General features: G+C 55.0%; 2 protein-coding genes across 3 annotated transcripts; one reads left to right on the top strand and one right to left on the bottom strand.

Annotated features, from left to right (window-relative positions):
* Positions 1 to 4,452: 4,452 nt before the first annotated feature.
* TCTE1 (t-complex-associated-testis-expressed 1) lies at positions 4,453 to 17,549 on the top strand. Of its 2 annotated transcripts, none has more exons than XM_066251597.1 (5): positions 4,453 to 4,533; positions 11,478 to 11,846; positions 12,832 to 13,400; positions 15,402 to 15,851; positions 17,322 to 17,549. In XM_066251597.1, the coding sequence occupies exons 2-5, from the start codon at positions 11,573 to 11,575 to the stop codon at positions 17,529 to 17,531; spliced, it is 1,503 nt and encodes a 500-aa protein (XP_066107694.1). In that variant the 5' UTR covers positions 4,453 to 4,533; positions 11,478 to 11,572; the 3' UTR covers positions 17,532 to 17,549. The 2 variants fall into 2 exon arrangements, with proteins under 2 accessions (XP_066107694.1, XP_066107685.1); XM_066251588.1 differs by lacking the exon at positions 4,453 to 4,533 and adding an exon at positions 8,798 to 8,885.
* A 3,464-nt stretch (positions 17,550 to 21,013) lies between these two features.
* TMEM151B (transmembrane protein 151B) lies at positions 21,014 to 26,083 on the bottom strand. Its single transcript, XM_066251574.1, has 3 exons — positions 25,792 to 26,083; positions 23,159 to 23,599; positions 21,014 to 22,141 (listed from the first exon to the last, which is right to left on the bottom strand). Exons 1-3 carry the CDS (start codon positions 25,912 to 25,914, stop codon positions 21,014 to 21,016), a joined length of 1,692 nt encoding a protein of 563 aa, XP_066107671.1. The 5' UTR covers positions 25,915 to 26,083.
* Between the last annotated feature and the right edge of the window lie 1,220 nt (positions 26,084 to 27,303).

Here is a 27,303-nt window from a genome sequence, read left to right as displayed (position 1 = left end):
CCTTAGTTCTTTAATAATAACTATCTTTCGGAAGGCCCTGGTGATTTGTTGAGATAATGAGTAACAGGTACTGGTCAGTTGCTGAGAATGTAGTGAGAACCAGACGAAACTTGCTGTCCTTGTGGAGCTTCCTTCCAATGGAAACGCAATAAAAAGAAAGAAGAGGGTGTCGGCCCGTGATGAGGTCTGTGAAGAAAGTGAACTGGGGGTTGGGACTGGGGGGTGGTCAGTAGCATCTGAGGGAAGAGCTGTCCAGGCCGAGGGAACAGCCACAGCGGAGGCCCTGGGAGGAGGGCAGACACTGAGCTAGGAGAGGCAGGGGATGGGCTTAAAGGAGCAGGAACCGGAGCAGTGGCACTCAAACGTTGCACAGCACCTGCCCCACCCCTGAGCTGAAACTGAACATTGGCAGCTCAGAGCAGGAGGAAAGTGAGGGGGAGAGGGCAGCCCTCCTTCCCTCCCAGAATGAATCTAACCAGAACCAAGTCAGATGCCAGAGCTCCACCTCTGTTCCCAAATCCCTGTTGTTATAAGAACGAAAGGACCTCAGGGGACTCAACAAGTCAAAGGCCCCCTGGGCACCAAGTTCTGGGGGTGTTTAATTAAGATTATTAAAGCAGAGCAGGCCCTCCTGGCAGCTTTTCCTGCACAATCTCTCATTCTACGGAGGCACCAGTAAAATGTTGGTAAATCACTGATGACGACTCGAAAGGGCCCCGAACCCCTGGTGCCTGGCCCCAGCCACTTTCTCAGCTCTGCGGAGCTGCGGAGCTGGACTTCCAAATCTGGGCAAATATAGCAGTAGTCGTGTTCAGCAAAGACCCAGCTCTCCATATGTGGGTGCCAAGGTAAGGTATGGTACCCCTACTTGATCCAGGGTGACCAACTAGTACAGTTGACCCTTGAACAACACAGGGGTTAGGGGTGCCAACCACCCATGCAGTTGAAAATCCACGCACAACTTGGATCAGTCCTCTGCGGACTCCCAACCACACATCAAATGGACATAATCATCGGCGGAGCTGAAATTAAAGCTATCTCTGCCTCCCTGTGCAACTTTCCACCACCCTGATTGCCTCTCCCTCCTGAAGGACATTCTTTTTCTTCCTAGCCAACCCCGTGAGTTTGGTCATCTGTGCCCCTCAGGGACACCTACCCTATCAACCAGGGCTTGCTGGTGGGGACTGCATCCTGTCACCCAGGGCTGGGGGTTGGGGGGACTGACATCAGGTTTAGAGCTGCGCGGAGTGCTGTGGAGGCTGGAGCCTTCCTGCCTGGTGCCAGATATCAGCCTTGTTTACATCTTAGAGAAAGGTGGCAGGCGCCACCCAGCAGGGACGCTGCATCCCGCAGCTCTCCTGCAGGGCCCGCCCCACGGGATTCCAGTAACACCTGCAGGTGCCCTTCCTCCCCATGTTCTAGAAGAGACTGATCATTCTCCTGGACCGTCCTAACAAGTCACCCCTCATCCCTACTTCCACACAAAATGTACCAAGAAGGAGCAGCGCTCCAGTCCTGGAGTCCTGCCGCGGGCGCCTACTCCCCACCTTCCCCCGCTAGAGCTCCCCTTTCCTAAACATGTTCCCCAGAAACACAGAGCATGCCCATGGCCACGGAGTTCCCTCCCCCCGCACAGCGGCCGCACACAGCGCATTAGCCAGAAACTTCCTTGCGTCAACCCCGTGCCAAGGCCCATAACGACAGCCATCAAAGGTCAGCCCCGCGCTCCAGCAAGGCACCCAGTAGAGACTTGGTGCGCACGCGGCCGGACACACACAAGTGCTCCCGGCTTGGACCCGCCCCCTAGAGACGTGGGGCGTCCCTAACGACCGGCGCAGACCACGTGGGAGCCTGCGGAAAGGCGAGCGCCTAGGGACCGAGAGCCGGTGAGGTGACCTCCGGGAGAGAGGACACTCAACCCTGGGTGTCCCTTATAGGGCTGAACCTTCCCTGTCCTCATTCCCACCCCGCCGGACGCCCTCAGCCCAACTGGCCCAAAGCCCACCCGCGGTCCCAGTCTTGGCTCCCACATTTCACTTGGCGGGGAAGGGCCGGTCTGTAGGGCCACGGTGTCTGTCTGCAAACTGGCCCAGGGGCTTAGGGCTTGCGTGCAAGTAAGGAGAAAGGGGTACTGTGAGGAGGGAGGTGGAAATAGGGCATTTGTAGGTAGGTCGTGGAGAAGAGTAGTCCTAAACCCAGGGCTCCAGTCTTCTTAGGAAGACTGACCCTCCCACCCCAGCTCCTACGGGCCAGCAATCCCTGCTGCAGGCCCAGAAGGTTCCGCACCTCCCTCCCTCTCTCCCACAGCAGGGCTGGTTTTCCTTGGTTACCCAGGAGTAACAGGGTCTCCTAGGCGATTGAAGGAGGGGTTCGCTGGTCTTTGGTGCTGAGCGTCCCCGCTGAGGTGTCTGAGCCGGTGGTAGGGATGAGAGCTGAGGAGTGAAGCCACTGGGTGTTTTTTTTTAAGACATCAGACCTAAGTGAACAAGAGCAAAGGAAGGGCCAGGCCCAGGGCTGTTTCACTCGCCAGGGACCAGGAAGGCTGGGCCTGGACTCTGTCTGAGAAACTATTTGGCCCCTCTTTTGTGATTCCATTAACTGAGAATTCCTAAATAGGAATTTGGGAGTGACCTGACCCGAGGTAGGGTCTGACACGGTGGCCATGAGAAAGATTCGGGAAATGGAGACAAAAGCCCAGGGCCCTGAGGACAGATGCTTGGGCTGAAGGAAGGGCTGGGTTTGAAGGCACAAGAAGCATGAGAGAAGTGGGTGGAGCATGGTGGGCCCCGTGGAGGCCGTGTCAGGTAGGCCATCAGGGTGTCCAGGGACACAGAGGTGCTCACAGGACTAAGGAGGGCCAGAGGCGTCAGCGTCTCAGTTCAGAGCAAGGGAGGTGAGGACGACTGAGGACCAGGGTGTGATGAGCAGGGAGGGGAGCTGGCTTCCTCCGGCATCTTCAGCTTTCCCATGGGGGCAGGTGGGAGGAGCCCCTGCCCAATGCGGTTGAGGACACAGGGCAGGGACTTCAGAAGGATGGAGAAGGTCTGAGGCGTCCCCTGAGAGGATCCCCTAAGCTGTGGGGCAGGAGAGCATGGCTCTGCAGGATGCTCACGGGTCCCCTCGGGGCCTTAAGCTAAAGGATACAGGCAACGATCCAGTTCTGTGGAAAGACCCTGCGCCTGGTGGCGATTTAGGGGGTGAGGGAGCCTGGGCTCTTCAGGTCAGCACCAAAAGGGGACCCCTACATTCCACTCTGGCGACAAGATGAGAGAGCTCGTGAGCTGGAGAAAGTGGGGGTTCCACCAGAGAAGCGCTGTGAACAGCTAGTTGAAGGCAGTTAGGAAGCAACCCCAACATCCCACTACTTGCAATGCTTTTGTTCCTGGAAGTAAGAGAGAGCTTCAGACATCAACTCAAATCTTGTGAAATGGGGGATAATGATGCTATAACAACAATAATAATCCTCAGTAATGCGTTAATAAACTTCGGTAAGGCATCTCACATTTTCATCGTAATATCTAACACATATCTTGAGTGCTGGCTCTGAGCCCAGCACTGTATGAAATGCCTCACACACATTAGCTCCTTAGTCCTAGATACTCTTATGAAGTAGCTACATTAATTACCATCCCCATTTATAGAGAAAGAAATGGAGGCTGAGTGGGAGTAAAATGACTTGCCCAAGGTTTCTCAGATGCTAGGGGCAGGGTAGAGATTTGACCTTAGGCCATTTGACCCCTGAGTCCTTAGCCAGCTGCTACACTGCCTCCTGCTGTGCACATGCTGGTTTCCAGATCACTTGTCCACCAGACACAAGCCATCAAAAATAAGGACAACCCTGGCCAAACAGGGGCATCTTATCATTTATATTACCTGTGCAGACCTTAACACCTAACCCTTTGAGTTATAACCTGAATGTGGTTTCAGGCCCCTGGACCCTGGTTGAGGACACAGGGAGGGACCTGGGGAGGAGGGTTTTTCCAGGGACTGTGGTCCTGGGCTGGGTTGGAGTGATGCTGGAGGCGTAGCATGTGAAGCCCAACGGACCTGTGAGATGGGATCCAGGAAATGAAAGGTCACTTGGCGTGTCCTCACATCCCCATCTAAGGTCAGGGTCATTGGGCATGTCCCCACTTTCTCCAACTGAGGGCAGGGTGTGCCCTTAGTGGGGACATTAGATGGTGGCACAAGAGCCACTCAGTCCTGGTGGCCCCAGCCTTCTGTCTAGAATGTCAGAAAGGATTCCTGCCCAAGAGAAGGACCAGAGTCTTGAACACGCTTCCAGCCTCCAAACTCTGGGATTCTCTAACTGCCCTGTAGGCTCCCCAGGGAAAGAAGGCTCCAGAGAGTAGGATGACTTCTCTGTCACTTCTGGGGATATTCTCTGTGGGCCTTGGGGGCTGTCTGGATGCCCCGGGGCCCCTGACTAATGCATGTCTACCCATCCCTCCAGGCTCCAGGGGAGGTAGTGCCACCTCTGCCGTCTCAGCTGAACACTGGCGATGCCCAGGCCGGATTAAGGCCACCTGCAAAGTAGGTGGAATTTTCACAGGTCTCCTGCCTTCTCATTCTCCTGTGAGCCCTCCCCATCTTCTCCCATTTAGTGCTACATTTTCCTTCCTTCCTCACTTCGCACTTTGTGTTTGGACCTGAAACTCACTCACACTGAGGTGTGGATGACTGATAAGAGGATATACAGTTTCTGTATACTTAAACTGTCAGAATAATATATCAAATGACTTCTACATTGTTTAAAATTTGCAACATTAGTGTCATATATTTCATAATTGACTATGACCTGAAATAATAAGATGCATTTTTAAAAAGCACTTCAAAGTTAACATGAATATATACACATGTATGTAATATTAAGATTTCATTTCATTGTGGGGTGCATTTCAATATAACAGGGTCGAAAGCCTTATGTTAAGGGCCTGAAATTCCCACAGTGGGATGCCAAGGCCTGGCTGCTCTCCCAGCCTGGGAGGCCCTAACTGACAGGCCCTCTCTGCATGAGGATAGGACCCTACTTCCCAGCAAACATGCTTTCTTCTTTCTGAGTGGAGAGTAGGAAAGTGTGGGGGAGGGGACATACCAAGTGACTGTGACAGAGCAGCACACAGCTCAGAGACAGCAGCCCACCCTCAGGCCCAGGCCTCGGCCCTCCTAGGTGACCTAGGGCCGGTCATCTTCTGGGCTGGTCCTCAGTTCCTTCGTTAGTAGAATGGAGCTATGAAGCCTGCCCTGCCTCCGCTATTGAGTGCTTGTGAGACTCAAATGAGAGAAGACTCCAAGAGGAGCTTGTGACTGTTCCGTGCTGAGCAGATGTCAGTTGGTGACACTGTCCCGTGGCTGGAGAGAGGGGAGGTAAGACTGGAGGCTCTGGATTTTCAGAAGAAGAAGAGGCCACAACAGTTAGATGTCAGGCCCTATGTATAATAATCTGGGGGTCTCTGGCCCTTTTCGGCCATCGCAGTGAACTGTTTCATCTACTGATTTAGAATTTTTCTTATAATTTAATTCACCAGATGGTGGGCCTATCACAATGGTCAGGACCCTTCGTTCAGAAAGGGGCAGGAATCCCAACTGTTAGCTTCGGCAAAAGGGACTTGTTAGAAGACACCAGGTTAGGTCTCAGAATGGAAGGAGCCGCTGAGGAACCAGGCAGTTCTGGGGACCTCAGGGACTAAGACGGGACGGGAGGCAGCCAGGTGCTGTGTTCACCTCCCATCCCTGCTGGTCTCTACCTGGCTTCCCTCCCGCTGCTGCAGACAGGACTTTTCCACGGGAAGGGAAACAGCTGCCTGCAGCGGGGGGTCTATAGCCTTCAAGGACGTGTCCTTCTGCCATCCTCCTCTTGGACAAACCCCCAGGAGGACTCAGATTGGCTTGCATCAGGTGGCCACCTGAACCAATCACTCTGATGACATAGGATAATCCTACTGGCCAGAATTTATTATCAGAACGGGATGGGCATCCCAAAACAATAGCTACTTCACCTAATGCAGAGCTGACATCAGCTGCGGACCAGAGATCAAAATGAGTAGCAGACGGTCCCTGCGCCCTGCGGAGCTCACAGTCCAGTGTGGTTGTGGGGAGACAAGGGTCCATCAGATCACTGAAGCGCCCCAGGTACTAGGGGTCTGATAAAGGGAGGGACTGTTTGGGGAATGGGGGACAAGAAAGGCTGAAAGACTTCAGAGAGAAAGTGGAGCTTGAGCTCAGACTCAAAAGGAGCCCTGCTTCCTGAGCTGAGATGGTGGGAAAGGCATTCCCAAGGAGAGGGAACAGCATGAGCTAAGGCTGGGCAGCGGGAATCAGCCTGGAGTGTTCCAGATGCAGAGAAAGCACCCAGCCGCAGAATGCCTTCTACACCGAGTTGAGGAAGTGAGCAGTGGTGAGCCACTGAAGGGGCGCACGGAGGCCTCCCATGGCAGCTGTGAGGGGGCTGGAAGGGCGAGGACCACACCGGATGGTGGACCAAGGTGCTGGGCGCCTGGAGCTGCCATCCGGGCAGACAGCGCGGTCCTGAGGCAAGGCAGCAGCGGAAGAGGAGACTGTGGGTGCTGGGTGGAAGGGTCTTCTCCTCCTCCTCCTCCTGCTCCTCCTCCTTTCTTCTTTTTTTAAATGAGAGGAAGGGAGAGAGACAAACTCCCGCATGCGCCCTGACTGGCAACCCCCGTGTGGGGCCAATGCTGGAATTAGCTGAGCTTTCCTCAACGCCTGGGGCTGAGGCTCGAACCAATCGAGCCACTGGCTGCAGGAGAGGAAGAGAGAGAGAAGGGGGAGAGGGAAGGGTGGAGAAGCAGATGGTCACTTCTCCTGTGTGCCCTGCCTGAGGATCAAACCCCAGACATCCACATGTCGGGCCAATGCTCTATCCACTAAAGCAGCCAGCCAGGGCCCTCCCTGGCTTCTGGTTCAGGCCTCCGGTTGGACCATGGTGACCCCAGCCAAGGTAGGGAGCCAGGAGCAGGAGCAGCTTAGGGGAGGCACTGAGTTCTCTTGCGGGACAGTTGAGTTTGAGGGAACTGGGGTCAAGGCCAGTGGACCTGAGTCCGCAGCCCAGAGGAGAGTGAGAGCTGTGATCCATCACCAGGAGGGGGGCAGGCCGACTACACAGAACCCTGAGAAACCACAACACATGAGGAATGGACAGAGTGGGAGGAGCCTGTGCTGGAGACTGAGAAAGAAGAGAGAGGTGGGAGGGGAGGAAGAGGGTGGCAGGCTTGTGGTGGCTGAGAGGGCAGGCGTCAGGGTAACAACCTGCGGGGGGGGGGGGAGCACAACTTATATCATCTTTTTTTTGAGAGAGAGAAGGACAGGAAGGGGGAGAGAGTGAGAAGCATCAACTCATATTTGCTTCACTGTAGTTGTGCACTGTTTCTTGTACGTGCCTCAACTAGGGATCAGACTTTGGGTTCGAGGTGAGCCAGCAACCCCTTGCTCAAGCCAGCAAGCTTTTGAGCTCAAGCCGATGAGTCCGCACTCAAGGTAGCCACCTCAGGGTTTCAAAGCGGTAACAGTGTTCCGGGTTGACGCTCTATCCGCGGCGCCACCACCGGTCGGGCTTATATCATCTGCCTAACATTAATAACAGGGAGGCAAGGAGTTGGTTCATATCCTTTTCAATATACTTTATTTTATATTTTATTATGGTTTTTTTTTTTTTTTTTTTTTTTTTTACAGAGGCAGAGATAGACAGGGACAGACAGACAGGAATGGAGAGAGATGAGAAGCATCAATCATCAGTTTCTCTTTGCGCGTTGCGACTTCTTAGTTGTTCATTGATTGCTTTCTCACATGTGCCTTGACCGCGGGCCTTCAGCAGACCAAGTAACCCCCTGCTGGAGACAGCGACCTTGGGTCCAAGCTGGTGAGCTCTTTGCTCATGCCAGATGAGCCCGCACTCAAGCTGGCGACCTCGGGGTCTCAAACCTGGGTCCTTCCGCATCCCAGTCCGATGCTCTATCCACTGCGCCACCACCTGGTCAGGCTTATTATGTTTTTAATAATAGATTTTTAAAAAAATCATTTGGAACCAAATTTCTTCTTAAAAGAATCCTCTGTGTTGGGTAATAGTTTTCTTCCCAAAAAATATTTTTGTAATATCTTTTTTTTTTTTTAATCAGGAAGTTATTAAGTGAGAAACAGTCAACTCTGACCTTGTCATGAGGTTAATGGTTTCAACATTTGCCTTACAAATAGCGTCAGACCTGATGGTCTATGGAAGTTTCTGTGTACATCATAGGGTGGTAGTGGCTCTTCTTTATACCAGCCATGCACAAGGAACCCATGCAGGGACCCTCTGCCTCCTCCCCTCCTGGAGGTGGCTGCAGGCTCTGGGACCCACCCTTGGACTCATCCTGCAGTAGCCTGCCCAGGAGGGGCTGCAGGTCAGAGAGATTAGGACCAGACCTCAGGAGGAGATGCTGGGTACTGAGACAGCGAGGCATTAGTCATCATCAAGGCTGGGCCCAGCGCGTGGCCCACAGGAGGAAGGAGAGGCCCCACCTCCCAGGATGGTGAGTCCTGATGGGATTGTGAGTAATGCCTGGAGGGCCGGCTCCAGGGCAATGCCCGCCACTCGCCTGGGGCTTCCCCTGCCAAGCTGGGTCCTGCTCCCTGGGGTGTGCCCACAGGGTGCCTTGTGGTACACAGGGACAGAGGGGAATACATGGACGTATCAGGCCAGGACTTTGGAGGAAACCCATATGTGAAGGTAGCAGGAACGAGACTGGTCTCCTGTCTGTCCTCTTCTCCTGCCCGGGTGGCCGGCCCCGCTGTCTCTTCCAGCCCCAAACACAGCCACTGCCACCTTGCCCTTCACGTCTCCTCTGGGAGGAGCCTCTAGGGAAGAGCCTCGCTCAAAGACACCGTCTCAGGTTAGTGCTCAATCGGGAGGTGTCCGGAGTATCCTCTCCCAGCCTAGGACCCCTGTCCTTCCTAGTGTCAACAGCCTCCACACACACCCTCCAGTGCTCTTTCCAAATATTATCAGTATTATTCAAATATTATTGTTATCCTGTTTTACAGATAAGGAAACTGAAACTCAGATAGGTTAAGTAACTTGGCCAAAGATCACACAGCAAGTCACTGGCAAAGCCAGAAATGCAAAGTCATCTGATGTCTTTAAGCAGCACAGCCCTCCTGGCCACACCCTCTGAGGGGCCATTAGTCAGAAAGCACCAGCTGGTTATTCCACAATTTTGGACACAATTTGTGAATTTGCATTTGATTTGCATAAGGGTGTCACAAATACATAGATATCTTGCCTACAATTCCCCTTTCTTTCTCTCTCTTTTTCTCTGTCTCACCCACAGACACGCACAGCCAGACTCTTCCTCCTTGAGGTGCCTGGTCGGTGGGGAGCACCATCTGGTCTCCTCCACCTGCCAAGGACACCTTTACTGGCTCTGAGTGTTCCTCCCCAGCAGCCACTACACAGGGCCCCAAGTCGGGGCGCAGACCTGAGGGGAGGGACGCTGCCTGGAGGAGTTGTTGCGTGCTGGGCTGCCCCACTTGGGCCTGCCTTCTCAGGGCAGGGACAGGAATGCACAAATGGGAGGGGTGTCCCCAGCCCCAGATACATCCTCTGTCTTCTCTCTTCAGCCCCAGATTTAGCTGCCTTTTCACCTCCCACAATTTCCTGCTGCCATCTGGAATGCTGGGAGGCTGGAGAACTAGAAAGAAGGCTGGGTTGGGGAGATTCAAGGAAGGGGCCCCGAGATCCAGCTCTTAGAGGGAAGGAGGAGAAGGTGCTGGCACCCTGGACAGAGTCGGTCCAGTTCCCCCTTCCCTTATTCTCTCAGCTGCACTGTCCAAAACAGTAGCCACTAGCTACTTTAAGATTTTGAAGGCTTCATTTGAAAAAATAAATGTAAAATATCTCAATAATTTTTACATTGATGACATATTTAAATGATAACATTTTGGACATACTGGGTTAAATATAAAATTAATTTCACCTGTTTACCTTTTTTTTTTTAATTCAGAGAGAGGAGGGGAGGGAAAGACAGACTCCCACATGTGCCCCTATCAGGATCCACCCAGCAAGTCCACTAGGGGGTGAAGCTCTGCCCATCTGGGTCATTGCTCCATTGCTCAGCAACTAAGCTCTTCTTAGCGACTGAGGCAGAGGCCATGGAGCCATCCTCAGTGTCGGGGCCAACTCACCACAATCAAGCCATGGCTGCAGGAGGAGAAGAGAAAGAGAGAGAGAGAAAGAGAAAGAGGAGGGGGGAGGGATGGAGCAGCAGATGGGTGCTTCTCCTGTGTGCCCTGATTGGGAATCGAACCCAGGACATCCACACACAGGGCCGACGCTCTACCACTGTGCAAACCAGCCAGGGCTACCTGCTCACTCTTTGAATGTGGCTACTAGAAAATTTAAAGTAATCTATGTGGCTTGCATTACATTTCTGTTGGGCAGTACTATTTTCAACCCATCCTCCAGGCCAAAAGTTGCTATTCTTTAAAATACTTATAGCAGGAAGCTGTTTTGAATTATTATACTTTGGTCTTTTGGCAATACACATTCCTACCCCTTACCCTAGGAGGGGCAGTACAACGCAGAGGTGAGAATATGAACCTGATAGACTGAGTTTAAGTCCATTCTTGTTATTTTTAAGCTGTGTGATGTTGGGAAAGTCAGTTAAGATCTCTGTGCTTCAGTTTCACATCATAAAAATGGGAATAGTACAAGCACCTATCTCAAAAAGTCTTTCTCAAGGATTAAATGATTTCATATGAATATTAAAAATACTGCCCAGTATACAGCAATTGCTTGTCATTGCCATGTAGTTATTATTATCTAAAATTTGGGCTGTTCCTCCACTCCTCCAAGTCATTTTTTTTTTTTTTGTATTTTTCTGAAACTGGAAACGGGGAGAGACAGTCAGACAGACTCCCGCATGCGCCCGACCGGGATCCACCCGGCACGCCCACCAGGGGCGATGCTCTGCCTACCAGGGGGCGATGCTCTGCCCCTCCGGGGGGTCGCTCTGCCGTGACCAGAGCCACTCTAGCCCCTGGGGCAGAGGCCAAGGAGCCATCCCCAGCGCCCGGGCCATCTTTGCTCCAATGGAGCCTTGGCTGCGGGAGGGGAAAAGAGAGACAGAGAGGAAGGAGGGGGTGGGAGTGGAGAAGCAAATGGGTGCTTCTCCTATGTGCCCTGGCCAGGAATCGAACCCGGGTCTCCCACACGCCAGGCCGACGCTCTACTGCTAAGCCAACCGGCCAGTGCCTCCTCCGAGTCATTTTATTGGTAACTGTTACCGTCATTTCACAGAGGAGGCATCTGAAACTCAGAGAGGTTCAGTAACCTGCCCAAGGCCACACATCTAGTCAGCGAGATTTGCACCTGGATCTGTTCGATCCCAAAGGCTGAACCTTCAGAGCCATTCTGTGCTGCCTCTCTTGAGAAATGCCTACCGAGACCCTCCAAAGGAACACCTCTACCCCTCCTCTGGCTCCAGGTTCCCACCAGCATCAGGATCTACCAGTCTGAGAAACTTCCTGTCGCAAGACCATCACCAGGGGGTCACCTGCCTCTAGGTTGTCAGTCACCAGCATGGAGGAAACCCTCACAGTGCCACCCACAGCTCACAGCCGGTCCATCGTCCCTACCGAGGACCAGTCCTCGACTGCAGGCCAACCTTTGAGATCAGGCTCGAAGTTCTCAAAGGCCTCAGTCATCCCACCCCCTGTGAAGCCCAAGGCTCCGCATTCTGGGACCAATGTGTATCTAATGCGCAGGATCATCGCAGAGGATGCTGAGTGGTCGCTGGCCACTGTGCCCCTGCTCACGGAGCTCTGTATTCAGCACATTGTCAAGAACTTCCAGAGTGAGTCTCTTCCTGCTTGGGGCAGGAGTGGAGCGGAATGGGTGGGGCCTGCCCGGGGGAGAGGCTCAGAGGCTGGGTCTCGGGACAGCCCCTGCCGTCCCCCACAGAGCCCTCATCTCCACTCAGCACTTCCCTTCAACCCCTGCAGCTGGGACAGTTTCTCCTGTGGTCCCCACTTCCAGGTCCTCCTAGACTCCTACCCACAATGTGCCTGCCCTCCATGCCTATGCCGTCTCATCTTTTCTATTCTCTTTAACAACACCCAGCCCAAACCCTATTTGCCTCTTCCTCCAGAAAGCCCTCCCCAGTTGACAGACATGTACCGTCCTGGAGTCTTCCGTGGCGTGTACGGGTTCTTGGTTTGTTCTGTACTTTGCACTGTAAATGTTCATCCTTCTCAAAAACAAGTTGCCAGCCTCTCCTATTGGATGAGCAGCTCTCTGAGGACAGGGCCATCATTTTGTCTATAGCATCTGTCACCACCAAACCTACAGTATATTCATTTGACTTGTTTATTGTCCGCCTCCCTTCATAAAAGCCCGAGGCTTCCTCTGCTTCATCCACTTTTATACACTCAGCACTTAGAACAGTGTCTGTCCCATAGCAGGTGTTCAAAAAATGTTGTTTTGAAATGAATGAATCAAATCAAAGTAGAAGCCTCTGAAATCAGGGATTGGCTCCTCTACCAGACTAAGTGATGATTGAGGGCTGGACCTATGACTCCCTCGTAGACTGGGGCTTCCTGAGACTAGATGCTAAGACGTCAACTTTCGGGCAAGGAAAACCCAAAACCCAGGGGCTGTGTCTTCTTCTTAGCCTGAGCCTCCCAGAGAGTAAAGTCTGTCTCCCCTCTCAGACTGGGGCTCCCTGAGGGGAGTGGAGGGTTTTCCCTTTCCTCAGTGGCCCCAGGCAGGCCCAGCCAAGAGCACCAGGTGGTGGTGTCCCCAAAATGGTGACTCCTGCTTTCCTTCCTCTGTTCCTAAAGACAATCCTATCCTGAAGCATCTGCTTCCAGAGCACCAGAGGAAGGTCCTCAGCCACCTGTCCCCTGACCTGCCGCTGGCTATCACCGCCAACCTGATCGACGACGAAAGCTACTGGCACCGTTGTTGTGTGCAGCGCTGGCCTGTGAGCCACCTGGGCCACCACGGCAGCAGCTGGAAACGCACGTTCTTCGAGAGGCACCTGGAGAATCTGATAAAGCACTTCATCCCGGGCACCACGGACCCTGCCGTGATCCTCGACCTGCTGCCGCTCTGCAGAAGCTACGTGCGCAGGGTCCACGTGGATCAGTTCCTTCCGCCCGTGCAGCTGCCGTCCCCGCCACAAAGCGGGGACCAGTCCGATTCCGGCAGCGAGGGAGAGATGGAGGAGCTCACCATGGACCACTACCAACTGGGTGACCTGGTGGCTGGCCTGAGCCAGCTGGAGGAGCTGGACCTGGTGTATGGAGTCAAGGACTGTGGCATGAACTTCGAGTGGAACCTCTTCCTCTTCACCTACCGCGACTGCCACTCCCTGGCGGCTGCCATCAAGGCCTGCCGTACCCTCAAGGTGCCGTCTTCCCCCAGCCTTCCAGCATTTCCCGTTCTCAGCATCTCTGAGTCCCTCCCACTCCCACTTCTCCTTTCTCAGCTACCTACTGTCATCTCCCTCCTCTCATTTCCTTATTCGCTGACCGCGTGTCCTTTTATGAATCCAGCTGGGTTCTGGGGAGGCAGAGATGAACAAGGCACTACCCTCCCAGTCCACCAGCTATTTAGTCATTCAACGAACATCTGCGCTCCGGGCCCTGTCCTAGGTGCTGAAGACTCAGCATTGAGCAAAATTGTACCATTTGCGCCCTCTGGAGCTGTCTAGTGCGATCAAAGACACTAATCAGCAATCATGTGAATGTAAAACTGCCAGATTTAGGGGAGAAAAGGCACCCAGTTAAATTTGAATTCCAAATACATATTGGATGATGTTTTTTAGTATAAATATGTCCCAGTATTCTGCTTGGAAGAAGGAGAGCCTGCCCAGAAATCAGAGAAGAAAGAAAAGGGGACAGGGCATTGTGTCACCAAGCCAAGAGAGGGTGCATTTCAAAAAGAGGGGGTGAGCAGTCAGGCGGTGGGACGGAGCTGAGGACTGGATTTAGCAAACATGGAGGTTATGGGGGAGGGGACTATGTCAGTGGAGTGCCAGATCAGACCGGCTCACGGAGAGAGTGAGAAGTGAGGAAATCGCATGTCTGTGATCAACTTTTTTCAAGAACTTGGCTGCGAAAGGGGAGAAAGGTAGAGCAGACACAGATGAGAGGTTTGCAAGTATAGAAAACCAATGTAAATCTCCTCTCAGCTGCAAGAAATGTGTTGCGTCCAGGACAGGACGCAACCGGTCATTGACCATGGCCGGTTCCTGAGAAGGCAGGAAGGGTGGGAATCGGGACTGAGGTGGGCAGCCGGCTCAGCGCAGAGGGAAGCGTGAATGTGGTGGGATGTTGTGTTTGGTATAGGAAAGCGGGGGTTCCCATCCAATGGCAGTGGAGGCGGGAGGAGATTTACCTGCCAAAAGGAGGCTTTGGGGTGGCCCCTGCAGTTTGAGGAGACGGGAGAAGGCTGCAGTTGTTGTAGACTGTGAGGGGACATGTTGGCCAGAGAAACAGCGTGGAATCGGCACACAGCATTGAGGGCCCGTTGGTGGTTCCAGTGAAACCAACCAGTTCTGTCACGTAAAATGTTCCATCATGTCAGCTGCCTGGGCACAGGCATGCAGAAGACAGAGTGGGCTGGATCCAGGATTGAAGCTTTGCCAGACAGATGCAATGAAAAGATGAGAAAGACAGAAGATTGTAAGCTGGCTAAGGGGAGGTGTGAAGAAAGGAGAGGACGGAAAGACAGGGAGGGAAGGGACAGGCCAGCCGCTCCGAGGTGTCAGGGGAGAGGAAGGAGTGGAACGAGTCAGTGAGAACGAAAGGGGTAGGGGTTCCCATCGTCCATATTCATAATATTAGCAGCTTTTTTGAAAAAAAATCTTTTTACTTTCTTCCCATCCATTTCCTGGTTCTCACCCTTCCCACTTTCTTCCTGGTTCTCACCCTGGCAGCCTCCTTCAAAAAGTTCCTCTCCTTGCCATGCAGATCTTAGCCAGCTGAGGAGGGTGGAGCAAGGGGCTGCTGGGGCAGAGAGACCTGGATTCGAAAGCTGCCTCCTGAGCTTAAGCACGGCATGACTCTGGGCGATGACAGGTCCACCCTAAGCCTGTATTTTCTGTCTGTAAGATGGAGAGCACTTGTTGTACCTCACCAGGATGCTGAGGGTGAGAGATAGTAGTTATGAAACATTCTAGCAGCACCTTGTCATTTCTCGAGAAATGAGAACCTTTTCCCTACCACCTGCCACCAGTTCTGCCACGCTAGGTGAACCTGTTCTGTTCCAGAGCCAGCTAGGTGCCAACAGAAGGTGAGCAGAAGAAGCTCAGGCCTCCCAGTGGCTCCCCTTCTACCTGCAGAAGTTAGGTAGGGAAGCAGGTTAGCCCAGGCTACCAGGTGTGATGGACTCTACCTGCCCACAGATCTTTCGGCTGACCCGGAGCAGGGTGGATGACGACAAGGCACGCATCCTAATTCGCAGCCTTCTGGACCACCCAGCCCTGGAGGAACTGGACCTGTCACACAACCACATCAGGGACCGTGGTGCGCGTGCCGCCGCCAAGCTGCTGAACCACAGCCGCCTGCGTGTGCTAAACCTCGCCAACAACCAGGTGCGTGCGCCTGGCGCCCAGTCCCTGGCTCACGCCCTGGCACACAACACCAACCTCCTTGCCCTCAACCTGCGCCTCAACTGCATCGAGGATGAGGGCGGCCAGGCGCTGGCCCATGCCCTGCAGACCAACAAGTGCCTCACCACGCTGCACCTTGGAGGCAATGAGCTGTCTGAGCCCACGGCCACGCTCCTCTCCCAGGTGCTCTCCGTCAACACCGCGCTCACCAGCATCAACCTGTCCTGCAACCACATAGGACTGGTAGGCTGCAGTCCCTGGGGTGGGGAGGCCCAGGAGAGGCCCTGGGGCCTTGAGGGTGTGGGTGGAATCCAACCGCCATGAGGTAGTTACTGGGTGATTGTTAACATCACAGACTTCACCTCATTCAAATCCTAGCACTGCCATATAGCGCTTTGGTTAAGCTATTGTACTTAAACGTTTTGGGCCTTCGTTTTCTCATCTGTAAAATGGGGACAGTAATAGTATCTATCTCTTAAGTGTTGTTACTGAGAGGATTAAATGAATTATACTTGTAAAGCAATTAACCATTGCAGGCACTAGCTAGATCCTCAGTAATTGCTAGCTGTCACTGTTACTCCGGGTGATAGAAAATTGAGTCTCAGAGATATTAGTAAGCTTCCCGAGAGCATCCAATCAGTGGCAGAGCTGTGCTTAACTCCAGGACTGATGGAAAGCCGAGGTCCTTTCCAATAGAGTGTCACTCAAATGTTCCCGATCAAGCCTCAGAATAAGAAACGCTGTTTACATGAATACCTCGTGAACATATACATGAATATGATATAATTGAAATTTACTTTTACTGCTTGGTATATCTGTTGATGTTTCCTTTGTCATCTACTTTATTTTTTGTATAAATGCTTCTGTATCACATTGACTTTGCAACACACTATTGGGCCACAGCCATGGAACAGCAGCATTCTGCTTCCCAACATGAAATTCTTTTTATTATTATTTTTTTTTTTTAATTTTTAATTTATTCATTTTGAGAGAGAGATTGGGGGAAAAGAGAGAGAGAGAGAGAGAGAGAGAGAGAGAGAGAGAGAGAGAAGGGGAGGGAGAAGCAGGAAGCATCAATTTCCATTTGTGCCCTGACCGGGCAAGCCCAGGGTTTTGAACCGGCGACCTCAGCATCCCAGATGGACGCTTTATCCACTGCGCCACCACAGATCACTAACCCACCCAACTCAGCAGGGGCTGAAGTTATGGGAGCAGTGAAGAGGGCCCTCTGTGGTCTCCGGTTAGGGCCCTGCACCTTCTTCCAAACCTCCCCATAGGGCAGTCTTGCTCACACTCACAATCTCCAGAGGGTGTGCTCTTGGCTACAAGTTACAGAGAGCTTAGCCAGGAATCAGCTTAAACAAAAGGAATATTCATTATGTGCTATTATCAGAAGCCCCCAGGATAGGGGGTCCTGGGGTTGGAAGATTCCTTGGCTCAGTGCCAGGCTCCGCTCTGCCCATCCCTGCCATGTGACCATGGCCTCTCTGGTGCTCCTCGTGTGGTCCCAAGATGGCTGCTGCAGCTCACATAGGACAGAGTAGAATAGAAAATGTCAGCACGCCACACAAATATGTTAAGAACTGTTTTGTGAAACTCCTGTTCCAGTCACATCTCTATAAAAGATCTGTGAGTGTGTGTCTGTGTGCACACAAGCGTGTGATCCTCGGTAATGAGGTAAAAACTGGCCCTTCTCTTGTCCTCCCCTCCCAGGACGGTGGGAAACAGCTCCTGGAAGGCATGTCGGACAACAGGACCCTTCTGGAGTTTGACTTGCGCCTGTCTGGTGTAGCTCAGGAGAGCGAGTACCTCATTGGCCAGGCCCTCTGTGCCAACCGTGAAGAAGCCCGCCAGCGGGCCTTGAATCCCAGCCACTTCATGTCACCACTCATCGCCAAGGGCCCTGAGAACCCTGTGGGATAAGATGGGGACAGTGTGGGGCAGTACTCATTTCATGCCCCTACCATGCCTGCTGCAGAGTGTCGCACTGGTCCATGGGGGGAGGGGGGGAACCACAAAGATCCTTGGGGTGTGATCAAGGACTGTGTGCGTAAGATATAAAGCAGGGAGGCCTAGGATAGGGGAGAGAGGGGTATTAAGTGGCACCCAGCTCCCTACCCAGAGAGAAAGTATTACAGGAGCCCCTGAAATAACTGACTTATTCCATCTAGGGAGAGGCAGAACTCTGAGGGGCTGTGCCTGCCCAGACTTTCCCACGGTGCCACCCATGCCCCTGACCCCACCACTTTCCCCTTGACTGAACAGATCCTTGGCCTGTTAACCTTCGCACACACACCCTTTCTCCTTGCCTACAGCTGCACTTTGCCTGGCTCTCTCACCCTCACCCCTGTAGACACCACCTCCCTATCACTCAGCTCTGCTTAAGTAACCCAGTTCTACAGGCCGTGACATCCCTAACCCTTCCCCACAGCCTGGGAAGGGGGTAACAGAGGTGACAGGAGGGACTCCCCAGAGAGCTTCTCATGGGAAGGAGAAATGGTGCCAGAAGTGCCACGCTGGAAAGGAAAGTCAGTGAGTCATCCGAAACTTTATTATCCACCGGTTTGATTTGTACAATCTTTGCGCTTGGAAATCCACAACAGAAAGGCCACAGTGTGATGCACCCAATTGACAGAGACCTATCCTCTCCCCAGCCAGGCCCAGCCCACCCCACAAGCCCTTGTCCCCAGCACACATGGAGCTTTCCAGGTGCCCTCCGCAAGTTGCTGTCACCCTGTGGCTGCCCACCCCGGAGCCACACTCACAGAAATCACATCAACGCACAGGGCCACAAGACCCGACTGGTGGACTCAGGCCGGGCCTCATCTCCCATCATCCTCAGGCGGAGGGGCCCCAGAAACTCCAGATTTGTTTTCAAAGGGTGGGTCATGGGCTGTAACCATAGCCTTGGCTTGCCTACTCTCTGGGGACTCCTTCCAACAAGCAGGCTCTGAGCAGAGCACCAAAGGGGCCTAGGAGTGACTGCGCATGTGTGCCTGTCTGGGCAACCTAGTCTATCTGTGCCTGACACCCTCTGACAGTTCTAGAGTGCAAATGTGTAGGTGTGAGGGTGTGTGTGTGTGTGTGTACATAGCCACAGCTGCTAGCAGAGGTTCTAATTAGAGAAACAAGAACATTCAGTGTAAAGTTTAATTTTAGAGATTAATTAATTTTTCTGGTTTTCCTTTTCCCTGGCAATCAATAAAGCTACCAAGGAAATAGACCAGAGAATTGGTTTCTAAGTCTGTGGGGGGTGGGGGGGAGCTTAGGCTGTGTGTGTGAGAATACCTAGGCAGAAATGGTGAATACAGGCAAAAATAATAACAATCCACCCCTTACCTCCTCCCAGCTCAGGATCCATCTCAGAAACAAACTGAGGTCAGAGGAGCTGAGTTCCTCCCTCCTTGGAGCCAGGAGGTGGCCAGGCTGCCCCCATATAAGGGCAAGACATCCAGATGCCAGCTGGCCAAGAACTGGGGCCTGAGGCCACAGCTCACCATCTGTACCTCACAGATGTCCGCTTAGAGGAGAGGGCTGCCCCAACCACCAGGCCCCCAAGGAGCACAGACTCAGGGTCCAGGCAGGTTCAGTGCTAGCAGGCAGGTGGGCACCACTGCCCAGGGAATCGTAATGGGCAGCTGTTCCCTCCTGCCCCAGCCTCCCCTTTTCCGGCCTCCTCTCCCTTCCCAATGCAGTCATCTCCACAGGAAAATAAAGCTCAACCACAACGGGCCATCACAGACTGTGGTGTCCCCACAATCTGTGCCTCCCAAGTCCCCTCAGGAGAGGGGGGCAGGGGAGCCAGAGATGTTGCATAGGTGGAGGCCATGCCCTTGGTGGGTCCAGGCCTCGCTGGGCTGGAGGAAGATGCAGAGGCTGCAGGGGGTGGGAAGGGGCTCTGATGGCTCAGGCGAAGTGAGAAGCATCAGGGATGAGCAACGTCAGGCGGCCCAAGGGTTGTCCTTTCCAGCTTGAAATCTGAGCCCAATGCCTAGGCACTAAGTCTGCTAGGAAAACTTTAGCCAGGGGAGTTGGGAGGGCAGGGGGGCTGTACACAGACATGCACACTGAAGCACACCAGGACTAAAGGCAACATCAGAGCTTTGGGGGAGCAGGATGTAGGGCCAGGACCCTGTGGTGATGGCAGAATGCCTTTCAAAGACCCTGGGACACACAGCAGGGCATCTTCGGCTCATGGGATAGGGGAGATGGGAGGGGTTGGGCAAGATGTAGAGAATTCGACTCTGACCCTGCCACTGGCACTGAGGATTTCTCCAACTGGGGCTCGTGACAAGGTCCCCAGCCCTACAAAGGTAATGTGTGGGCCACTCCCCAAAGATACACCCTCCTTTGAAGGTCCTGACACTCCACCCTCCACTGCCCTCTCCTCTGACTCCCATCTGCTTCCAGAGCTCCCCTCTGTCACTGAGGTCTGCCTCTCAATCTCCTCACTCCATCCTCCACCTTGGCCAGCTTTAAGGGATGCGCTCGGAGGGGATAATACCCTGTCTGAAGGTCCTCCCAGAACCAGGCAAGGAGGCTGGGGACCAGAGGACTGAGACAGGACTGAGGTACACTGCCCTGCCCCCACCCCTGGCAACAGCTCTTCAGAGACAGGGAGAGGAGGGGAGGGGGGAGAGTGACGTCTCTGTGGTGAGCTCAGTCTCTCCAGGACCCAGATCCCTGGAGCTAGTGAAATAAACAATGGTGAGAGTGGCAGAAAGGAAACCCCCATCTTTGGGGCACGCGCCAAGAGGACAGCAACCTTTCCACGGTTCTGAGTCTCGGTTTTGAGATGAGGAGCTGACACCTGGCCTGGCCTCAGACCCACTGAATTCATTAGCTTGGTTGGAAGCCAGCCCTGCTGTTCACCAAACCACCGCCCCCTCAGTAGAGAGAGGCCCTGGGGAGCCTGGCAGTGGAAGAAGGAAAGCCCCATTTCCCTTCCCCACAGCCTCTGAACCTCAGAGACCAGGCCCACGTGCAGCCCACAGCACAGTTGCCACATAACAGTCAGAAGATTGGTTGAAAAGCTGGACGGGAAATCTTAAGTGGTGTGGTGGTGGTGGTGGTGTGTGTGTGTGTGTGTGTGTGTGTGTGTGTGTGTGTGTGTAGGAAGGGAAGAGATCCTCTTAGGAACTCAAGGGCAGGGCTGAAAGAGAGGATTCTGCCCCGTGGGATTCTCCAGAGACTGCCGACCCTCTCCCACCCATCTGTCTCTTTATATACAGGGAAGGCGGGGGTCTCAGTCCCATGGGGTCTGTCCCGCTCACCCTTGTCTCGCCCCACCCCCCGCTGTGCCCAGCACAGCCTTGGTCATCATCGTGACTCCTCCTGCTACAGGCAGGGGGCACAGTCCGGCGAAGGGCAGGAGGGAGGAAGATGGGCCTGTCGCGGGCCATTGGTCACAGTGAGGTCTCCACGCAGGAACCGTGGCGGTGCAGCGGCCGGTGGCTGTGGCCCAGACACCCCTCCTGCCGGTGCACGATGAGAACCGGAAAGTAGAGGGCGTCGTGGTAGGGCGGCGGCGGGCCGGCCTCCTCCTCGTCGTCGTCCTCGTCGTCCCCCATGCTGGCCTGGCTCGATAACCGCGTCTGCTCCGTGGGACAGCTCGCCTCGTTGACGCTCCCGCTCCGGCTGCGCCACAGGCAGCTGCGCCGCGAGCCATAAAGGCGGCCAAGCGAGAAGCGGCTGCCCCCGCAGCCCGGCCCTCCGCCGGGCCCCGGGCCGGCCCGCGGGCTGGCGCAGATGCTCAGGGCGCTGCGCGAGAAGATGGACGAGCTGCTGACAGCGCGCTGGCAGTGCTCGCAGCTGCGCCGGAACGGGGCCACGCCCGCCGCGCCCGGGCCGCCCACCCCGCCGTAGCGGCAGGTGGGCGCGTACCCGCCCGCGGCGCCCCCCGCGCCGCGCGCCGCCAACCCCGCCAAGTCCATGAGCACCGCCTCGGAGTAGCTGGGCACGAGCTGCTGGTTGGAGCGGATGTGCCACTCGAGCTCCGTGCTGTCCACCGTGTTGACCCGCGGCAGGCGGTGGGTGAGCGGGGGCAGCAGCTCGTCGCTGGGGCTCAGGCCGCCTCCCGCACTGCTGGCCGAGCCTGGGCCCTCCAGGCCAAAGAGCTTCTCCACGTGGTAGTGCGCGTAGGCCGTGCGGTACTCAGCCAGCACGCGCAGCGGCCACGACAGCGTCAGCAGCGCTGCAGCCCAGAAGGCCGTCGAGCAGGCGTACCACGGCGGCCTGGTCGGGTCCGGGAAGGCCACCATGAACTCGCGGAAATCCACGTTCTTGAGGTGCATGCCCTCGCGTGCCTCCATGTAGTCGTCCAGGCCCTCGTTCTCGGCGAAGAAGCGCGCGCGCTGGCACAGATATGCGTTCTCGGCCTCCACGCTGGCGAAACTGAAGCACTTGGTGAAGCGCAGCCGCGTGGCTGGCGCGCCCTCCAGCCCCACCAGCGCCTTGGACACGTCGCGGACACCGCAGCGCGCGTAGTCGAACTCAGCCTCCGCCACGTGCGTGTTGACTCGTTCATGGTAGACCTGCGGCGTCAGGGAAGGAGTCTGCTCACCCTCGTCTGCCCTATTGCTGATTTCATGGCCTGGTCAGACCCTAAGCCGATCCAGGTTTTGATCCCGGTTGGAGCAGGGTAGGATCTTCTAATCTGGTTTATGGAGAAACTGAGGCCCTCAGCTTAATCAGTGAGTTAGAGATGAGAGCAGGAGTCGACCTCATCCCTACCTGTGTGCGTTCTAATTTTAATTAAACCCTGCTTTTTCTGGGGGTCACACCGTGGCCACGAACTGCTCCTCCAGCTTGTCTGCTGCTTCTGCCCCTGCTTCCACTGTTCCACACTGCCCTTCATCACCACAGCCTGCCTGCCTTCCCTTTTCCAAGTATGTTTTCAAATGGGCCCTCCAGGGGAGCTCCCTGTTGAAGGCCTTTGTCTCTGGTCTCCTTGTTCCCATCTTGGCTGTTACCCAGTCTTCCTCCTGATTCTTAAGGCCCCAGGCTTCTGTTTAATCATCCCAGTACGGAGAGGGAGGTCACACTCATCTGGGAAAATCTCCTCCTCTTCCTCTAGGGCTTTTAATATGTATAATCTTGGAGGGTCCAGGAAGTGCCGATTGACCATCCCTACCACTGCCACTCTCCATGTGGACTCCCACAATTAAGCACTAAACAGTAGAATCCCTGGAGCCAGGTTGCCTGGGTTCAAATCCCAGCTCCCTCACATACTAGCTGTTTGACTTAGGCCAAGTGACTTAACTTCTGCAAGCCTCAATTTCTTCATCTGTAAAATGGGGATAAGAGCTACCTACTTCATCGAGTTATTATGAGGGTTAAGTAAACGATTTGATGTTTGTAGACTACTTATAGCAGCCTGCCTGCTGGTGTTTGATGTTATTATTGTGGTGGTTGTTACTGTCCTGTTGCAGTGCCCACAAGAGCTCACTGCGACCTCTGCTCCTCCCCCTGGGGACTGTCAGGCAGGATTGGAGCAGATGTGCACCCCACCTCCCAAGTGGACTGGCCCGTGCTCCCCTCCAGGTCCTCACCTGGGTGGTGGTGTAGGCGTCCCCGTTGCGGTATCGGGTGACTTGGCGGGTGCGGCGAACATAGTGGTAGCTGATGGCCTTCCACCAAATGCAGGGCGTGGCCTGTTGCATGCGGCCTACGCGCTCCCGAACACTGCTCACATCAACACGGTGCTGCAGCTCATGGCGGGCTTGGCAGTGCCAGCACTCCACCAGATAGACGGCATACAGCATGAGCAGAAAGGCCAGGGGAATGTAGACATAGCCGTTGGAGCAGGGGCTGTCATGGTACATGAGGCTGTTGCCCTGGTAGGCGCTGCTGAAGGTGAGGCGGGTCACCGTGGTGACATGGCACCAGGCCACGGCCCCCAGGCAGCCGTACATGAGCAGGGAGAGCAGCAGGCACTTCCAATGGGACTCACGGCAGAGGGACTTGGTGAAAGAGGGCTGGATGGGACGCTGCTGCTCAGAGGGACAGGAAGAGGGTCCGAGGTGAGAGGGAAGTGAGACACAGGCAGGACCCAGGACAGAGGTGGATCCGGGGAAAAGGGGCAGAGGCCAGCCAGCACCAGTTGACAGGCAGAGACAGACAGGGATGTGGAGAGAACATGTAAGACCGGGAGGGGTGCCGAAGACCAGAGATAAATACAGAAGTGACCCAGAGTGAGCCGTGGCGACAGGAAAAGGGCCCAGAATGCCAGAACAGGGAAGTGCAAACAGACATCCCAAAGCAAAAGAGAAGGATCAGCACCGGAGAGGGAGGGAGGAGGCCCAGGGGGCAAAGACACAGATGGATAGGATGGCACCCAGAGAAACAGCCCAAGGACAGACACAAGATGGCAATGAAACAGAGAGTGTGGATGGGGAAGACAGGGGAAGACAGGGAAAGACAGGGGAAGACAGACAGGCATCAGCAAAGGCATCCCCAGCCCAGACCCCTTCCAGGTGTTCCATTGACGTCACCTTCCCAATTAACAGGTGGGGCCCTTACTGCAGACTCTTCCGGTCCTACGTTCTGGAGAAACCACTCCTCTCTGACCCAGCCATTGCCACGTCCCTCACAATTAGCCCATACCTCCTCTGGAGGGGGCCCCCAGGAAACCCCAGGCCCTGTCTCTTTCCCCATGTTCTGTACCCCAGGCCCCCTGTGAGTCTCCCTCCTGCACCTTAACATCCTTCCCCTGTTCCAAGATGGGAGGGAGGAAACTGGTGTTCCTGAGCAGAAGGCAGCCCTGGAGGAAATCTGTAGAAAGGCAGAGGCATGTAGCTGGGGAGAGGGGATGTAGGACGGACTTGGAAGGTACGAAAGAAGACGTTTGCAGCCCAGTCATTTGTCAAGGGAGAATGATTTTTGGTGCTCTCCCAGGGCCTGTTATCCTCTTAAAGCACTTGGCGCGTCCTGTCCCACGGTCGCCTCAGTGACTTGTTTACATGTCTGGGTCTGCCACTAGACTGGGTGTTCCTGAGGGCAGGGCCCCATCTCTTTACACCCTGGCTGCCTATGATGGTGCTGGCCCCCAATAGTCACTTAATAGGTGGGTATTGAATTGGATTTCTGGTGGTGCTTGGGCTTTCCCACTCCTCTTCCGTGCTGTGTAGCTTTAGGGACCTAACACACACCCTCCTGCTGAGATCCTGATTTATTCCTTCAATTCCCCTGGAGGTTAGCCAGGGGAAGGGACAAAAGGATAGAAAAGAAGGGGACAGTAACAGGCAGTGGGCCCTGGACCTAGTGTGAAATCAAAGGAAAGTCTGGAAGTGTGGAGGGGTAGGTGAGCTAGGAAACACCACACAGCATAAACAAACCAGATTAGGGTCCATGAGCCTTTCAGGGAGCCTTCTCTTTGGGGTGGGGGGTGTATACATGCATCTCCCTGGGTGTGCGCTTGTCCCAATGAGAGCACATCTGAGAGGGACTCTACCTGCAGGCCCATCCGCCTGTGTGCTTCTGCCCTAGTGCAGTGTGCGTGTGTCTGCACGGGTGTGTATGGGAGACGGGGGTGCTCCTGGTACTTTCTTCAGTCTCTTTGTCTCCAGGTTCAGAGGACGGTATCCTTAGTACCAGCACTCTGAAGGATTCCTGGGCTCAGGTCCCCCTGGCCGGGGGTCTGCATGGGATGGACATTGAGAGAGAGAGAGGTGCACCCCCCCACACACACACACACATACACACTCCCAGTGACGGAGTGGGGGCTGCAGGGCGGGATGTGGGGTTAAGTGGGTGTCGCCTCTCTACACATTTGACCTTCTCAGGACCCCAGCTCAGGTAACACCACCATTTTCCCCGAGTACTCTACTGCCTCTGTAGCCCCTACAAGTCGCTCTTCCTGGCCTTCAAGATAGCATCCCCTCCGCGATATAGGATCCCGGCCACTCTCCCTACCCGGATCCGCCCGGGGTCCGCGAGGCTCCGCCCCCAGGCCCCTCCTCCTGCCCAGGACCCCCGAGCCCCGCCCCTGGCGCGGCCCCTTCCTCGCCACGGCGGACAGCTCCCGCCGCCGGGTGGGGACAGCGGCGCGAGACTGCGGCTGCAGCGGCCGGCTCGGGGTGCGGGGCGCCGGCCGCGCTGCGGCGGAACCGGCGGGGGCCGCGCACAGCGGGGGATGCGGGCCCGCCTGCAGCCGCGCCGGGGAAGGGGCCTCTCTGGCTCTTACCTCCTCTCGGGCGGGACCCTCGTCCGCCGCCACCGCTGTCGTGGGCTCCTCCGGGACCCCGGGGCCGCCACCGCCGCCGCCGCCGCCGGCGCTCTCTCCCGCGGCCGAGCCAGGGGGGGACATGGCGTAGAGGGGGCGCGTCGAGCTCAGGGCCTCCCGGGGGGCTGCCGGGGGCCCGGGGCATCCTGCGCGGGCCCTGGAAAGGGGACGGGAGGGGCGGGGCCCTCGCTGCTCCCCACCCCCCGCACGGGGGGAGGGGACCTGTAAAGGGCACCGGGGGTAAGGGTCTAGGGGCTCGGGGTGGGGAAGCGGGCTGAGGGGCCGGGCTGGGGGGGCCGGGGCCGGGGGCGGGTGTCACCTTGAGGCCCGCGCGGCGCCGCTCCGCCTCCCACCCGCTCCCGCCGCCGCCTTTTGTCTGAGCCGAGCTGAAGCCAGCGCGCCCCCCCTCTTCCTCCCAACGCCGGAGCCCCGCCCCCAGCCCCCCAAACTCCGCCTTCCCCAAGCCTACCTAATAACCACCCCCCAAAGAGGAGAAGCAACAGGGGCTCCCCGCATCCCTTTCCCACTCCTAGCCCTGTTAACCGCATACACACACCGCCACCACCTCCACCTCCACCACCAACCATCCTAGGAAGATCTATGAAATTGAGTCTCAAAACCCTAAGAAGATCCTTATTCCCAGTTGGATGGAATTAAGGCAGGAGCCAGATTTAAGAGGCCGGACCAAATGAACCTGGGTGTAATAGGGCAAAAGGGAAAGGATTGGAGCTATGTGTGAGAAAGGCAGAGAAGGGAACATTGGAACCAACCTTCACGGACCATCTTCCTTCCTTAGAAGCACAGCCCCAGAGAAGCGAAGAAGTGTGTACATTGCCCTATGCTGGAGATCAGGAAACCAGAGTTCTGATTCTCAATCCTGGCTTTTCTATTAACAAATTATGTGAGCTTGGGCAAATGCCTTTCCTTCTCTGACCCTTAGTTTCTTCATCTGTGCAGTAAGAAAAATACTGGACAATCTCTAAGGCTCTGGCTTTCTCTGGGTGTAGGAGGCAAAATCACAGACCCTAGGCTAGGCTGAGTGACTGCAGGTAGCCTACCCCTTAAAGCCATCCACCTGATTGCTTTTCCCAGCCACACCTAAGGAAGAAAACTGACATTCATCCATTTCTGTATGCATCCATTCAATAAACAAGTATTAGGTACCTACTGTGTGCCAGTTCAGAAATGAAACACACAAGGTCCTACCCTCAAGAAGCACAGTCTAATGGGGAGGGGGACATGGAAACCAATCATGATAGGATAGGATAAAAGCTATGCAGTATCAATCTGTGGGCAGTCACTGCGGAATCCTACTACGTGTCAGGTGCGTTGTTGGAGTCTTTGACATATAGTAACTGTTTCCCCCTTTACCCTTTAGAAACTGAGGCAGAGGGAAGGTAAGTTACTCAAGGAGACCTGCCAATACTCAGAGAGCTAGTCTTAGAATCCAGATCTTCCCCACTCAAAAGTCCA

The sequence above is a fragment of the Saccopteryx bilineata genome, chromosome 1, assembly GCF_036850765.1.
Source record: "Saccopteryx bilineata isolate mSacBil1 chromosome 1, mSacBil1_pri_phased_curated, whole genome shotgun sequence".
NCBI classification, from domain to species: domain Eukaryota; kingdom Metazoa; phylum Chordata; class Mammalia; order Chiroptera; family Emballonuridae; genus Saccopteryx; species Saccopteryx bilineata.
This window is presented reverse-complemented; position numbering and strand designations above follow the sequence as displayed.